Below are 13217 nucleotides of genomic sequence, written 5' to 3'. Positions count from 1 at the left end.
TTTAGCTAATTAATTTAATTTATTTAATGATAGTGTAGTGTTAGGTGTAATTGTAACTTAAGTTAGGATTTATTTTACAGGTAATTTTGTATTTATTTTAGGTAGGTAGCTATTAAATAGTTAATAACTATTTAATAGCTATTGTACCTAGTTAAAATAAATACAAAGTTGCCTGTAAAATAAAAATAAACCCTAAAATAGCTACAATGTAACTAATAGTTATGTTGTAGCTATCTTAGGGTTTATTTTATAGGTAAGTATTCATTTTATATAGTGGCGGCGGTGTAATGGGGTAGATTAGGGGTTAATCAATGTACTGTAGGTGGCGGCGGTGTAGGGGGGCAGGATAGGGGTTAATAAATGTAATGTAGGTGGCGGAGGGCTCTGGGTGCAGCGGTTTAAGGGTTAAACAATTCATTTATTTGCGGCGGGGTCCGGGATCGGCAGGGTAGGGGTTGATAACTTTATGTAGGGGGCGGCGGTATAGGAGGCAGAAGATTAGGGGTTAATAGGTATAATGTAGGTGGCGGCGGGGTCCGGGAGCGGCGGTTTAGGGGTTAATACATTTATTATAGTTGCGGTGGGGTACGGGAGCGGCGGATTAAGGGGTTAAAATTTGTATTTAGTTGCAGCGGGGTCCGGGAGCGGCGGTTTAGGGGTTAATAAGTATAAAGTAGGTGGCGGCGGTGTGGGGGGGACAGATTAGGGGTGTTTAGACTCGGGGTACATGTTAGGGTGTTAGGTGCAGACACTTCCCATAGAAATTAATGGGATATCGGGCAGCAGCGAACATGAGCTCTCGCTGCTGTCAGACTCCCATTGTTTCCTAAGGGATCCGCCGCCTCCATGGCGGAGGATTGAACACCACGTACGCTGGGCCGGAATAGTGGCGAGCGTACCTGGTTGTTCTTTGATAACTTCCAAAAGTAGTCAGATTGTGTCGAACTTGCGTTCGGAACATCTGGAGTGACGTAACCATCGATCTGTGTCGGACTGAGTCCGGCGGATCGTAGATTACGTCACTAGATTCTACTTTTGCCGGTCTGTAGGGCTTGATAACTATGGCGAATCAGCCTTGCCACAAATACGCTGCGGAATTCCAGCGTATTTGCGGTTGACGGCTTGATAACTAGAGGCCAATGTAACTATTAGTTATATTGTAGCTAGCTTAGGGTTTATTTTATAGGTAAGTATTTAGCTTTAAATAGGAATTATTTAGGTAATAATAGTAATTTTATTTAGATTTCTTTTAATTATATTTTAGTTAGGGGTGTTAGGGTTATGGTTAGACTTAGATTTAGGTGTTAATAACTTTAATATAGTGGCGGCGACGTTGGGGGCGGCAGATTAGGGGTTAATAAATATAGTGTAGGTGTCGGCAATGTCGGGGGCAGCATATTAGGGGTTCATAAGTATAATGTAGGTGGCGGCGGTGTCCGGAGCGGCAGATTAGGGGTTAATCAATATAATGTAGGTGTCGGCGATGTCGGGGGCGTCAGATTAGGGGTTAATAAGTGTAAGATTAGGGGTGTTTAGACTCGGGGGTTCATGGTAGGGTGTTAGGTGTAGACATAAATCTATTTTCCCCATAGGAATCAATGGGGCTGCGTTAGGAGCTAAACGCTGCTTTCTTGCAGGTGTTGGGTTTTTTTTCAGCCGGCTCTCCCCCATTGATTCCTATGGGGAAATCGTGCACGAGCACATTCAGCCAGCTCACCGCTAACGTAAGCAGAGCTGGTATTGAGGTGAGATGTGGAGCAAAATTTTGCTCTACAATCACTTTTTTGTGGTTAACGCCGGGTTTGTAAAAACCCGTAATACCAGCGCTGTCTGTAAGTGAGCGGTGAGCACAAAACTGCTTGTTAGCACCGCATAGCCTCTAACGCCAAACTCGTAATCTAGCCGATTGTATGTTGTGTAAACATGCTTTGAAAACATGCCCCCTTCCCACTTCTAAGACCTGCATTCACTGGCAATGTTGGCGGTTTGTTTAATAGGCAGCAATCCCTATTGTTTCCTTTGTAAGGCACATCACCACTCCTCTGTACAGAAAGTGTCAGCCCGGAAGTATTATTACTAGCCCATCTACAAAGGTGTGTCTATAAACATTCAACTCGGTCACAAAAGTTAACCTGGTATGAAAAAAATAGCTGTTACAGTGTTATGAGTATTATTTTTATTTCTTGAATCACAGCACAGCAATGATTGAGATCCTTCATAGTGTTGGAGATGTTACTGATGATTTATTTTGTTTTGTAGGGCTAAAACGAAGTAACAAAAATCTGTGTTTTAGTCACATACATATCTTAATTGAATAACACATTTTAATTTCCAATAATATTAAAAATAAAAAAAATAAATATATATAAGCATATATATAATCCTCATTAGATTATGGAAAATATAAATCTTCCAAATATGTGTGATACTTTTACATATTTACAGTGGCCTAAATTTCTATCCAGCTGGTGTTGTTTCATATGTGTTAATGTGGTCTGAGTTTGTTCTGAGCCATCACAATTAATATATTTGAAACATTCTATCTTGCACATGGAAAGGTAGCTTTTAAACGTTTAATATATATATATATATATATATATATATATATATATATATATATATATATATATATATATATATATATATATATACATACAGTATATATATATACAGTATATATATATTAATAGCCGAAAAATTCTTAAAGAGACATTCCAGACAAATTTGCATTTCAGTTTTGAATAGAAGCATTTTTGTTACAAACATGTATTAGCAAAAATGCTTCTAATAAAAGCTATAGTTGTTTCAAGTACCGTGCACCAGCATTGTAATCACAGCACTTGCTCAGAGACCCTAAAGTGCTAGTAGTACCATCTGGTAATGATTCCATTTGTTTATTGCTGGCATGATACAAGCCCCACTAGCAGCTGCATTATTTAAAATGCTGGTGCACTGAGAATATCTAGCTATGCTTCACATGCACGTGCAGAGAAAAATGTTAACACTAAAACAGTGATATCTTTTACTAGAAGCATTTTGCCAGTACATGTATATTGCAAATATGTTTCTATTCAAATGTGTAATAAATCAATGTGCACTTTAATTTTTTTGACCGGAATGTTTAAATGTAAATTGAAACTATCCATGCTTCCTAGTAATTGTTTATTGGCTGATAAGTTCTACTAACACAGCTCTATTGGTGGAGAGGGGTTTGGCTAGGCAAGAGTTATAAAAAAAAAAAAAAGAAAAAAGTTAGTTTATTAATAAAAAAACATGCAAGGAATGCTCTTTTTAAGATGAAATAAAAGGTAAAAATACATATAATTTACTGTTTTTAATGTTAACAATTGACAAGAGAAACATTTTTTTTTTAATCTGTATGTTTTAAATTGTTTTTGTCATCAAACATATGATGCTTCATATTTGCACGTTGGTATTTTATAAAAGTATTTGAATGTATTTAATGATCACATTAATAATAATACTTATGCTACATATCACAGCTTTTGTACATACTGAGGGGGAGATTTACCAAGCAGCGGGTGCTGCAATCTACCCCCATAGTTTCAGGTTCCTCTGAAACTATAGTTAAGAGGCAGCAGTCTTAAGAACGCTGCGCCTTAACTCGTCCGCCACCTCTGAGGTGGCGGACAGCAATCATATCCGTATCCGATCGGGATGATTGACTACCCCTGCAAGCGGCCGATTGGCTGCGAATGTGCAGGAGGTGGCATCGCACAAGCATTTCTTTACAAATGCATGTGCAATGATAAATTCCGACAGCGTATGCTGTCGGCATTTATTGATGTGTGGCAGACATGATCCGCTACAGCAGATCATGTCCGCCTGCACAATGATAAATCGTCCCCTTTTTTTAAACATATATGCCCGTAACACAGCTGATTATAAAGCAAATTTTTATTTTTTATTTTTTGTATCCATTCAATGCATCTGCTTTTTAAATAGGGTCACTTTGCTATTGGCATATTACTTTTGTGTACCTTTCTGAAATTGTTGTAAAAAACATCATTCCAGTTTTGTTATTGCCTTGCTCTAGTACTGGAAAAACACAAATCCATGAGTCGCGATACCTATAGATGACTTCTATCAATGGAGTTAGGGCATCCATGAATTGATTAGAAGATGGTTCTTAGTCCAGTTGAGTAGATAATCAGAGAATGGCCTGTATTTTAGTCATTGGGACAAGTTTTGGTAATGTAGCGCTTTTACTTCTAGGTTTGAGAAAATGTTTGTGGATTATTAATTATGATTAATTTTTACAGACTACTGTAATCCTTCTGTTCATGTATGTGGTACTTAATTAAGTCACTATCCCTGGGACACAGAGGACATCACATGAGCAAGCAACGTGCTGCTGGCTGTATTGAGTCCATAGTGCTATGAGCGCTTTTCTTCAAGTAATCCAGATCCAGGCTATGGTATCCCAGCATTCCCAAGATGGAGAAGTCATCTGAGCTTGGCTCATCCTGCTTCACCATGATACGAAGATCCTTTGACATCTTCCGATTTCCCCCAGCTCCCTTCACCTGCTGCTCATCCCGAGAGTTCTGTGGAAAAGACAAATTTGAGCAAGAAGATGTGTGGTTGGTAAGGTAAGGTAGTACGTAAAGAGCCTGTAAAGAGCCAGTTTATAAAGTTGAAAAAGGAGAGATCACTTTTGAAAGAAAAAAAACACATTTATTATAAAACATAACTTATTCAAATACAAATTGCTGTCATGGTGTTTTAAACAGTTATTATCAGTTAAATGCTGGTAGTTTATCTTCTTGATAAGGTTAGTGATCAATGGAATCTCAAAAGCTATGTGGGTGAGCTGGCCATCTGGTATACAGTGTCTGGTTTGTGTTTGTAGATGTTATCTTACTGATAATGTGATTATAATCTATTCCTAAAACATAGCGCCAACCCCAGGTCAAATGGAACCCTGTGTACAAATCAACTCTGTGCTATGAAACATGATAAATCATAAATGGCAAAGCAAATACTCATTGAAGAAAAGCTTATATACCTGTTTAAGTCTGTGATTGGCTGGAGGTTGTCATGTGATACCAGGAAACTGAAATTTCAGAAAAAACGTAATCTACTGATCATTTGAAGTTCAAATTGAGGGCTAGATTATAAGTGGTGCGCTAATTTATTGTGCAAATAGCCCCAGAGCAAGCCACACAGAAATGTAAGCACCATGTGTAATAAAAGATAATAAAGACAATATCAATAACAGGGATGATAACACAGCAGGACCGCTGACAGTCTTACATTTAGTGTATTGTAGGAAGTGTTACTGCCCATTACTAGAGGATCTCACTATCACTCTAACCAGACTGTGGTCCAGCTCCTCCCACCAGCATCAGCAGTGTTTATTAAAGTGTTTCTGTTCTCTGTCCAGAGGGAACTTAGTTCCTCCTGCAAAAATAGTGCAGGAACTCTGTTCCCATGCGTTCCCGCCCGACTTGACCCCTGTTATTGCTACTGCAGACCTCTGGTCAATTTTTTAAATATACCCCAATTGCCCCCAAAATACAATGTAGTATTGTTTATTACAAAATAAAAATGGTAGCATCTTTATTTTTTAATAAAATAACTGCACAAAGCAGTTATAAGGGCTAAAGTTGGCGGGTGTGGGGTGTTAGAAAAAAAACAGCACTGAAAAATGCCTTTACATTGTGGACTATGGGAACTGTGTGTTCCATGTAAATATATATGTATATGCTTATATACCTATATATTTATGTGTTAATATGTGTATATATACACATATTAACACATAAATATATATATGTATATATTCATATACATATATATTTACATTTGCTGCCCATCGCTGTGCGACTTACCCCCTTCGCTGCACTAGTTCTCATGCCGTGAGTGCAATGCTTCCGTGCAATGTGAACCCGAGGTCGCGTTTGCATTGCACCTCACTTGTAACACAAGCACACATTTGCGTGCACTAGTATTACTAAGTTGAGCGCAGAAGCAATATTTTGCACTCAACTTGTAATCTAGCCTTGTGTTATTGCATTGTATTTTTATTATGCGTTTGTGATACTGCTGTATTTAATGGTACTTTAATAATAGTTGGTGAAAAGAAAATTGAGGGACAGTTGCTTATTTGAATACACATAAAGAATAAGCTAAGGATTCACTAGTGTTTTAGAATCATTTGGACAGGCTTGATACTGCAAAACAATGGAAATAAAAAGGGACAGTAGGATAATGTGGTGTGCACAGGAACCAACACACTGTTGTAAAACAAATTTAATTTCATGCCGTTCCCCAGATTTCCCACCATACTGTTGAACAGATGACACCGATTTCACAATTTAAATGGACAGTAAACACCTTGGGATTTGTATATAAAATGTTGTTATGCATAAGGAAACAACTGCAATATATTTTCATTATTTATCTTGCCTCCTTTTCATGTAATTTATCTCTGAAAAATTGAGCAAATTATATTTTCCAGAACTTAAAGGGACAGTACACTATAAAATAGTTTTTCGCTTAATGTATTTTAATGGCTTGCTTGTTATACCAGCTGCAGAGTATAAAATGTATGAGAAATTGCATTTTCAGGTTTATTTGTTTATATGAATTAGCTGTTTTTTGTGCTTTTAAACTACAACCTATTAAAATGGGTTGAGCTTGCAGGTAATATCAGATCTCATTATGTTATCACGTTGTGTACACACACTTGCTTCCTTACCTTATATTTGTCATTAAACCAAAGCTCAATACTTAGAGAGAACAATGGTAAATTTACATTTTATTACCTATCCTGCACCCCACTGGGTGTGTAATTTCTTCTTCTGGCTGTGTTTACATAGGCTTGTCAATAGCTTAGACTTCAGTATAGAAACATTCAGCATAGGTGGGGATACCACAGGCTAAATCAGCTATTTCAAATGACAAAATAAGGGTAAAGAAGCTACTTGTAAACAATTTTATAAACTCCAGCAAGTAAAATGGATAATTGGGAACAACTTAAAAGGGGGGATAAATGTGGAGTAAACTGTCCCTTTAAACTGCACTCTGCTGACTTCTTATGGTTAAACCAGCTACATTCTGTCTCTAATTGGGTTTATCAGATAACAACTAAAAAACAAAGGACTCTTTACTAATTTTATAGTCGGGGCTAGCCTTGTTGTCTGTGGACTAAAGCCCAGATTGGCTCCTCCAATTAAGGCAAATGGAGGGTGGAGTTTGGCTATTGATAAATAATTGCAGTAAAAAGGATGTTCATTTGTTTTAAATAAAACGTTAAGACTTGGCTGATATGTTACTCTGCAGTAACCCAACAGAAATGTCTTGTAATTACAAGGTGTTTACTGTCCCTTTACGTCAACTGTGATGAATCAGTGTAGGTGGGAATAAAGTAGATGACAAAGGAAAATTAGCAATATGTAGAAGGCTGTCTGAAAATGTGAATTGACCTGAATTATGGTAAAGTCAGTCTGTTAATTTGTTACAGTCACTTAAGGAGATCACATGATTCCTACATGTGCAGGATCATTCACTGACAAGAATTAAAGGGACAGTATACACTAATTTTAATTTAACAGCATGTAATAGACGCTACTATAAAGAATAATATGCACAGATGCTGATCTAAAAATCAGTATAAAACCTTTTAAAAATGTACTTAGAAGCTCCCAATTTAGCACTGTTGATAAGATTAAGCTGGGACACCCACTGAAAGGGGCTTACAGAAAACCCTCCTCCCCACTACCCCGCATATGAAAAGACCCATTATACAAACAGATGCAATCTGAAGTCTGTATACATCAGTATACATCTAAAACTTAGTGGCTTTGTTAGAAGTCTGAAAATCAGCACAATGTTATTTTAAAAATAAACAAAACTACAGAATTTTTACAAAAACCCCCACAGATGGGCTACATAAAGGGATCATCTACAAAACATTTTGCAAAGAAAACTCTAGTGAACAATGTCCCTTTAAATACAAAAGCAAAACATGCAGGGAAAAGGGTTGTGTCTGGTAACTATGTTATATCAAACAGTTGCTTTATATTTTAATCCTGAATATTGTATGGCGTTGCATGTCCTAGGGAGAGCTAGGTATATTTAGCTGTGTTTAGGATTATTTATTATTATTATCGGTTATTTGTAGAGCGCCAACAGATTCTGCAGCGCTATTTATGTAAGGCTACAGTCCTAATCAACCTGGGTTAACGTTCTTTCACCTGAATCTAAATGCTATGATCTATTATTTTATAAAATATTTATAATAATGTATATACGATGTGAAAGAATGAATATATTGGTGTAATATTTGCAGTTCATGTAATCCTGTAACCTTTGCTTGTGGTTGTTCTTTTAATTATTTTGCATGGCAGGATTTTGGAACATCATAAATTATAAAACAAAACAAAAAAAACAACAACAACTAGGAATGCTAAGTATAACAATGTATTTGCCTTATGCCTTTAAAGGGACAGTCTACTCCAAAAATGTTTTATTGTTTAATAAGACAGATAAGCCCTTTATTACTCATCCCCCAGTTTTGCACAGCCAACATGGTTATATTAATAAACTTTTTACCTCTGTGATTACCTTGTACCTAAGCCTTATCACATGGCTATTTATTTATTATTTATTGACTTGCCTTTTAGCCAATTAGTTCAGTGTCATGCACAACCCACGGGCGTGAGCAAAATGTTATCTCTATAGCCCACATGGCTGTCTGTAGTGGCTTAGAAACAGGTAGAAATGTAGAGGTTTAGAGATTATTCAGCATTTAATAAACCAAGCACATGGTATTAAGATAGAATAAAGGTAATCATGCACTGTTCAATTTAATTCCAGAATATGATTTAATCCTAAATATGAAGAGGGTCATATGATGATAGATTGTAGGAATACTGCAGTTAATGTCAGCAAGATGTTCCTTACTGAGTTAAATGTACCAGCATATATCTTGCTGCCTGATTCAAGTTTAAAATGGCAGCCTCCAAAAAAGCATGAAGAAGGTGCCTTTTAGTCTGCGGTCACTTACACGTGTCATCACTTTTAGTAATTTTTTCTTTTTAAATTAATGCTTATTCTTAAAGGGACAGTAAAGTTAAAATTTTAACGTTTTAGATTCAGATACAACATGACATTTTACACGTTTCAATGTAATTCTTTTATTAATTTTGCTTTGTTCCCCTGATATCCTTTGTTGTAAATATTACATAGGAGCTAATTGGTGTTTGCATATATATGCCTCGTCATTAGTAGTTCCCATTAGTGCACTACTGCTCCTGCGCCTACCCTTCTACAAAGAATACCAAGAAAACAAAGCATTTGATAAAAGGAATAAACTGGAATTGTGTTTAGACTTGTATGCTCTATATGAATCATGAAAGATTCATTTTTACTTCATTGCCTCTTTAATGCTTTTCACCAATTTTAGGAGATAGTATATAGTTCTGTGTCAAGCAATTCTGGTAAACCTGTATAAACCACATTTCATGGCAGATTAAGCATAACTAAATTATGATATATCTAAATCATGGCATATGTAAATTATACTATCCTTCCATTCATCAATATTATTACTACCCAGCATTTAATTAGAGAATAGAAAGCATCCTCCCATCTTACAACCTGTCCAACTAATCCTATTCCTTCACAACTTCCTTTCATCAGCTCTTCGACCTGTTCTTGCACATATGTTCAAACTGTCCTTTACAGCTAGCACATTTCCATCAACTCATAAACATACCCTACTCTAGGGTTGCCACCTCAGCCATGTTTTCCTGGACACTTATGAGTTACACATGCTGCAGGTTGTGCAGAGGGGAACATGTATTGTGTTTCTGGACAGCACTATTCAAATTCCTCCCTGCACACCCTGCAGCATGTGTAACTTATAAGTGTTCTGTATTTTAAGGGATGGGTGGCAACCCTACCCTACTCACACTTCTCCTTAGAAAACATTTACGTGATTCAGGCTCCAGCTACAACTACCACCCTGTCTCTTTCCTCCATCTCACCTCTATAGAAAGGTTTGTCATTACTTCATCACGTTGGATTCTCAACAATACAATATGGCTTTATTCTCAACACTTTACAGAGCCTGCAATCATGACGGTGGCACATTACCTGATTACAAATGTAGATTTCAGCCATAACGAAATAATGAAAGGAAGGTTATTTTTCTGTCTGCAGTTTATAACCTTAGTGTGTGTGTGTATATATATATATATATATACTGTATATATCAGACATCTGGACATTACATCTTGATATATTACTAAATAAAAATGGGTGTGAACAAAATTGTAATGTTTACAAATACAAGCAAAATACAGTATATTCCAAAAAGCAGTATGTAGTCTTGTATTTCTTAGATCTCTGGAAGATCTTTTGCGGTTAGCTAAGTTCTTTAAATTGTGTCCTCTGCTTCTGTCACAGGAAATATTGCCCTGTTTAGCTATGAGTGCTAACTTTCCAGTTAAATAAGACAAAAAAAGAAAACTTAAAGGGCTATTATAGTAAACAAATTACATGCTCAGCGCTACATTATGTGTTTAGCCCCCTAAAGTACAGCAGGGTTGTGCGACTAGCACTACTGATTGGATCAGCAACAGTTTCTGTTCTACTTCCGCTTTACTATGCGTTAAATCCCTTTGAGGGGTTAAACACATTCAGATGCAGGATTGTTAATCTTAAAAGTACGTAAAAAATGAGTTCACAAATTAAATAAAATTTCACACTTCAAATAAACAATGGTATTGGAGTAAAAGCCATGATAATACTAAGAGAAAAAAATCTGTATAATCTTGTAATAAAAACAAGAAACAAATAAAGGCAGTTTGGACAAATTTGCTGTTGGATCTGAAGAGCACACTCAACCAACCTGACAATCCCCAATCGTATATGACCACCTCATTCACACACACAAGAAACCTGAGTCTACTTTAGCTACCCTCCTTAGTCCATTTAACAAGCATAGTACCAGAACATCCTCACAGACAAGTCTTGAGGCTATTTCTCTCTGCTAATCCTTCTAATACTCAGTTCCCTTGCAACCCTTATTTGAAAGTAAAGAATCTACTCTGTCATTTGCTGTCTGCATATCACACCATTGATGTGAAAATGACAGGTCCTTAAGCTATAAGAGCAATCAATGTAAGGGGTTCTCAGACTAGGGCTGCCAACATTAAGGGAACTGTGTACTCAAATATATAAGAATATGGTTTTAGTAATTTGGGTCAGAAGGGCATTATGGCTTCAGTCATGGTCAGCAGCCATGGTCTCCAAATGAAGACTTTTATATTTTCCTTTTCAAGGAATTATTTTATTTCCACTGTGACTGGAGGAAAAATAGCTTTTCTTCCTCAGTTTTCTTTCCTTTTGTCAATTTAGGAACCAAAAATCTTCCTCCTCCTGTGATAGACCTAAATCATCCAGATCTTCCTAGAAGCCCAATTTCAGTTGGAACAAGGCCAAACTATCTAAAAAGCCTTCTTTTCTTCTAAAACAGCATGGAGGTGCAGCCCACAATCCAAATTCAGAAGGCCAGGTCGCTGTCTGTCCAAGACCCCTGGGTTCTAAACATAGTTTCTTTCCATAAGGCAAAGAGAGTCCACGACTTAATTCCTTACTGTTAGGAAAGACAACACCTAGCCACCAGGAGGAGGCAAAGATACCCCAGCCAAAGGCTTAAATATCCCTCCCACTTCCCCTATCCCCCCGTCATTCTTTGCCTTCGTCACTAGAGGAGGATGGCAGAGAAGTGTCACAAGATATGGATAGTCCTTAATGAGTATGTTCCCTTCAAGAGAGAACTGGACTTTAAATAATCATATAAACCTCTCAGTGAGCAGATTGATGAAAGTTAGAGTATGGAGATGCAGGGAAAGTTTTTGTGTGAAGCCATCCAGACTGTCTATCTAACAACTCCTGAGCAATCAGTGTTAACGAGTTCCACACCCAGGTCCCTGTCAGAGCATCGTTACATGGCTGTCACACTGTATCTGTAGGCTGTATCTGTTCCACAGCACGGATCCTGGAGGGTAAGTCTGTGTTATTTTGATATAGCAGGGACGCCTTATATAGGGTCACAGTGTGACTCCTCTATACTGTAGTAGGATCGAGGGTTAATATCTCCTCAGTGGGAGTTTATTGGGAACAGTTTGGGGCGTTTATATACTGCTTTAACATTCGTTAAGAATGTTTTCAGGACTCATTTAGACTGTTTACTTTTGGCTAGAACAGACAGGTTTCACTTTCACTTTTGTGAAACACACATCTTCAATCTCTCCCTCAGCACTGGTGTATTTCCCTCATCTCTTAAATATGAACTGGTCACACCTATCCTCAAAAAACCTCTCGATCCAACCTCCCCATATAACAAACGCCCTATTTCCCTACTCCCTCTTGCCTCAAAGCTTCTTGAAAAGCTAGTATATGCACGTCTATCCCATTTCCTTACACTAAACTCCCTCTTTGACCCACTGCAATCTGGATTTCGCCCCCTACACTCCACAGAGACAGCAATTGTTAAGGTTACCAATGACCTACTTACAGCAAAATCCAAAGGCCACTTCTCTCTACTTATCCTCCTTGATCTGTCTGCATCCTTTGATACTGCCACCCTCTTTTGCTCCAAACCCTCCATTCCTTCGGCATCTGCGACACAGCTCTCTCGTAGTTCTCTTCCTATCTGTCTAACTGTACCTTTAGTGTAGCCTTCTCTGGGGCATCCTCTGCCCCGTTACCTCTTTCTGTTGGGGTGCCGCAAGGCTCTTTCCTTGGTCCCCGCCTCTTCTCAATCTATACGTCCTCATTAGGTTCCTTAATAAAGTCTTGCGGGTTTCATTATCATTTGTATGCCGACGACACCCAAATCTACCTCTCTGCACCAGAACTATCTCCTTCCATGCTAACCCGTGTTACTAACTGTCTCTCTCATATCGCATCTTGGATGTCCTCTCACTACCTTGAGCTAAATCTCTCCAAAACTAAGCTCCTTATTTTCCCCCCTTCTTCCAAAATCTCCACCCCCCCATTTCTCTATAACTGTTGATAACTCCATCATTACCCCAACCCCACATGCCTGATGTCTTGGGGTCACACTTGACTCAGATCTATCTTTCACTCCTCACATTCAGTCCTTGGCTAAAGCCTGCCGCTTCCACCTTAAAAACATCTCTAAAATTAGACATTTCCTTACACAAGACACAACTAAG

At 37.7% G+C, this 13217-nt stretch overlaps 1 protein-coding gene across 1 annotated transcript in view; it reads right to left on the bottom strand.

Annotated features, from left to right (window-relative positions):
• Window positions 1-3900: 3900 nt before the first annotated feature.
• LOC128649850 (complexin-3-like) overlaps window positions 3901-13217 on the bottom strand; it is a 35307-nt gene continuing 25990 nt past the window's right edge. The window contains exon 4 of the mRNA XM_053703342.1: window positions 3901-4568. Coding sequence (XP_053559317.1) covers window positions 4353-4568 — 216 coding nt within the window. The 3' untranslated portion in view covers window positions 3901-4352. The remainder of the gene's footprint in view (window positions 4569-13217) is intronic.

Source organism: Bombina bombina, chromosome 1 (assembly GCF_027579735.1).
Source record: "Bombina bombina isolate aBomBom1 chromosome 1, aBomBom1.pri, whole genome shotgun sequence".
Taxonomy (NCBI): domain Eukaryota; kingdom Metazoa; phylum Chordata; class Amphibia; order Anura; family Bombinatoridae; genus Bombina; species Bombina bombina.
The sequence above is the reverse complement of the archived record's forward strand: the minus strand, read 5'-3'. Positions and strand labels throughout refer to the sequence as shown.